Here is a 3,442-nt window from a genome sequence, read left to right as displayed (position 1 = left end):
GAAGATATTAGATAATAATAATAATAATAATAATAATAATAATAATAATAATAATAATAATAATAATAATAATAAGAGTTATGTTAGGTAACTAATAATTTTTTTGAACAACATAAACAATTATCAATCAAATCAAAACACACTATACTTTCAAATCACCTACTTAAATTTTAATATTAGAATAACCATCCGCATACCTAATAAAATGAATATTAGATATATCTATTATTCACGTTGTTTAATATTTTTATTATCTACTTATACTTTTTCAAAATAAGAAGAGAAAATTAATTTGAAACAGAAGAAATAGTACGTATAGGTTAGTAAAAGCAAAAAGTATTTATGACGTACCCTATGAGTAAATGGCATATTTCTGGTTTGACCCCATGTCAATGGCATCTTCCCTTGTTCAGTTGCTTCATATACCGCCATCTGCTCTGCCTACAATTCATACAGTGTAATCCCATTATATTATACTGTTGACTCATCAATAAATAAATAAATAAATAATTTCAACGGTTTAATTTATTATGGCCTACATAGATTTGGAAAATCTTTCCATGGGGACAAAAAGCAAAACATGAAAAATTAAACTTGATGAACTAATAACTTACTTTGATTGCTTCAAGAAGTTTCTGGTCATCATGAAGATATTTGAGAATCCATGTTAGAACACTTGCTGTTGTGTCCTGAGCCGCAAACAGAACCCCAATAACGTTATCTGCTATTTGTTCATCCGTTAATGTTTTCCCCTTTTCATCTCTGTAGTTCAACATGTGACCCAATAGATCCTTCTCCATCAATCTTTGCTCCTTCCTCTTGCTAATTATTTCACTTATTATCTCCCTGATCCTCTTCCTAGCCTTTAACATATTTAAACAAAAAAGAGAAAACATTAAATACGTGAAGAATGGAACATTTTACTTGTTTTTATTTCTTTTTAATTTTTCAATTGTAATAAGTTCTACTGTAAGTGTTAACTGCTTTTTTTTTCTTAAAAACCCAACCATATTACATAAACATGGAAAATACAGGTTGTATACTGTCAAATTAAAAATGTTAAAAGAAAAAGATGAGTAGGTTTCAATTGTAATAAGACTTTTGATTATTTTTCTTTAAAAGAAAATAATGTAGAAAAAGCTTACCAAGAGTGCTTTGGAGTATGAAGTTCCACGAATCATTGTTTGGAAAGAATTGTAGCCTTTCTCAACTATGCTGTAGTTCTCTTTAAGCTGATCTCTATAATTTCCTTCCAAGTTACCAAACACTGAGAGGATCCCAATGTTGAAAGAGAACTGTCAACAAGTGAGTTAGAAAAATCAATAATATAGATCATGACCTTACAATAATAATGGAGGACCCATATATTTATGAGGAACGAATCAACAAATAATAACAAAATCCAAATCCAAATCTAACGCAATGCAATAAAATTAAATCATCAAAAGAGACAATATTAATGGATACCTTAATTTTATTTTTATTATTATCGCATTCATCACATCAAAAATATACTGTTGTTAAGAGAAGATGTACATGAATGATTATATTTTTAGAAAGTAAGTAATGAAAGGAACCTTTTTCATTTCTTGGAAGGCGTTGACGACGTCTCCGGCGGAGACCCAGGATTCCAAGGAGGAAACAACCTCGGTCTCGATGTCCGGGATGAGTCGGCGGATGGTGTCGGGGGATAGGGAGTTCTGGACAAGCTTCCTTATAAGGGTATGGTAGTGGCCTTGGTGGAAGAACAATGCAGAAGGACCTATGAGCTTCTCTTTGCTTTTTGGGTATGTTGGCTTGAACAAGTGCGCGTGTGTCACCAACACAAACCGCGCACCCTCGGGACTCGCCAGCATCACGCATGGACAACCTAGTATGTGTGTCTTAAAAATCTCCCCATATCTGCACACCATAGGAACAATAAATAGGTTAGTAATAATATCAATAAACTTATTTATTTATGTCTAACAGAACCTATTCTTTGATAGTTTTAAGAACCTTTTCTGTTTGGACGCGAAGAAGATGTTAGGGTCCTGCGAATAAAGCTGAAGAGTCTCTCCAACGTAAGGCCAACCCATTGAACCAGGTGGAAGCTTAGGCTTATTAGCTACGTTTTCGACTTTGTCTCGTTTCTTTGTTAGAAGATTTGAGAAGAAGAATAAGAACAAGAGGAGGAAGCACATCCATGATAGTAATAATAATAAGGTAGATATAGAAGCACTAATCTCCATACAATATTATTATAGCGCCTTAGCTAGCTTTTTCTTCTTTAATTGGTGATGATAACAAAGGATTATTCAAGTTCCCGCAGTAGTTTGCGGGTGAAGAGAACGAGGAAATTATTAAATGGAAGAATAGGGTAGCTTGCGGTGTTGTGTTCTCTTTGTTCAAAGTTAATGAAGGATACGTTGGAGTTAGATGGTATATATAGAGGCAACAAGTACGCACGGTTGGGAGGCATGGGTCTTTATCTACATACTAATCAAATTTCAAATTAATAATGATTATCTTTTTTAGTTAGATTTTAGTTAAAATGAGATTTCAAGGTACATATTATTGTGAGTAAAATACTGTGTATCTAATTCATAAAAAAAGTCATTCAAATATATATTACTTTTGGAAACATAAAAAATAATTAAAAAGTCGATTTTGATTTATTTTAAGAAGATATTTGAGTTATTATAAAAATTGTTCACGTTTAACCCAAAATGTTTGAGCGCTACTATGTATAGTATATATACACTACTACTGTATGGATAACTGCGGCCAAATAGTCAAATGGATCGGACAAATAAAGCATTTCTGATGGATCTCAATTCTCATGGATAAATGTTACAAAAAGAATGATGAGGTGTGACGTGAAGAAGGAGCCCTTATATAATCTGTGTGGTCAAGGTTTCGATTTTAAGTATCTAAGATGGGAATGGTTTGTAATTGTTTTTGAGCTTTTTTTTATTTTGATTTTTTTTATGGAATAAGAAGATGTATTATTATTATTATTATTGTTATTATTATTATTATTATTATTATTATTATTAATTTAGTGATGATTAATATTATAGTTTTAGGTTAAAAGCTTACAAGTGTTGCTGATGTATGTATTTATTATGCAGAAAATTAATATGTTTAATAACAAGTTTAAATGACCATAGACTGCACTCATCCTCATTGCTGATCTATGTCAAATGTATCTAACATTCTAACTAAATATTCTCTTCTTTCTTCTTTCTTCTAATTGTAACTTACGTGACTAACCCTAAATTAAAAAAAAAAAAATTTCACAAGTAAGTAATATGTTTAGTTTAAATGACCATAGACTGCACTCATCCTCATTGCTGATCTATGTCAAATGTATCTAACATTCTAACTAAATATTCTCTTCTTTCTTCTTTCTTCTAATTGTAACTTACGTGACTAACCCTAAATTAAAAATTAAAAAATT

The 3,442-nt window shown here is 31.0% G+C and overlaps 1 protein-coding gene across 1 annotated transcript in view; it reads right to left on the bottom strand.

Annotated features, from left to right (window-relative positions):
- Positions 1–2,404, bottom strand: part of LOC107624341 (abscisic acid 8'-hydroxylase 4) — a 6,524-nt gene extending 4,120 nt beyond the window's left edge. Inside the window, exons 1-5 of the mRNA XM_016326843.2 lie at positions 1,999–2,404; positions 1,578–1,902; positions 1,146–1,295; positions 615–863; positions 352–441 (exon numbers count right to left, since the gene is read on the bottom strand). Of these exons, the coding sequence (XP_016182329.1) occupies positions 352–441; positions 615–863; positions 1,146–1,295; positions 1,578–1,902; positions 1,999–2,231 (1,047 nt within the window). The 5' untranslated portion in view covers positions 2,232–2,404. The remainder of the gene's footprint in view (positions 1–351; positions 442–614; positions 864–1,145; positions 1,296–1,577; positions 1,903–1,998) is intronic.

The sequence above is a fragment of the Arachis ipaensis genome, chromosome B10 (assembly GCF_000816755.2).
Source record: "Arachis ipaensis cultivar K30076 chromosome B10, Araip1.1, whole genome shotgun sequence".
In the NCBI taxonomy this organism is placed as follows: domain Eukaryota; kingdom Viridiplantae; phylum Streptophyta; class Magnoliopsida; order Fabales; family Fabaceae; genus Arachis; species Arachis ipaensis.
This window is presented reverse-complemented; position numbering and strand designations above follow the sequence as displayed.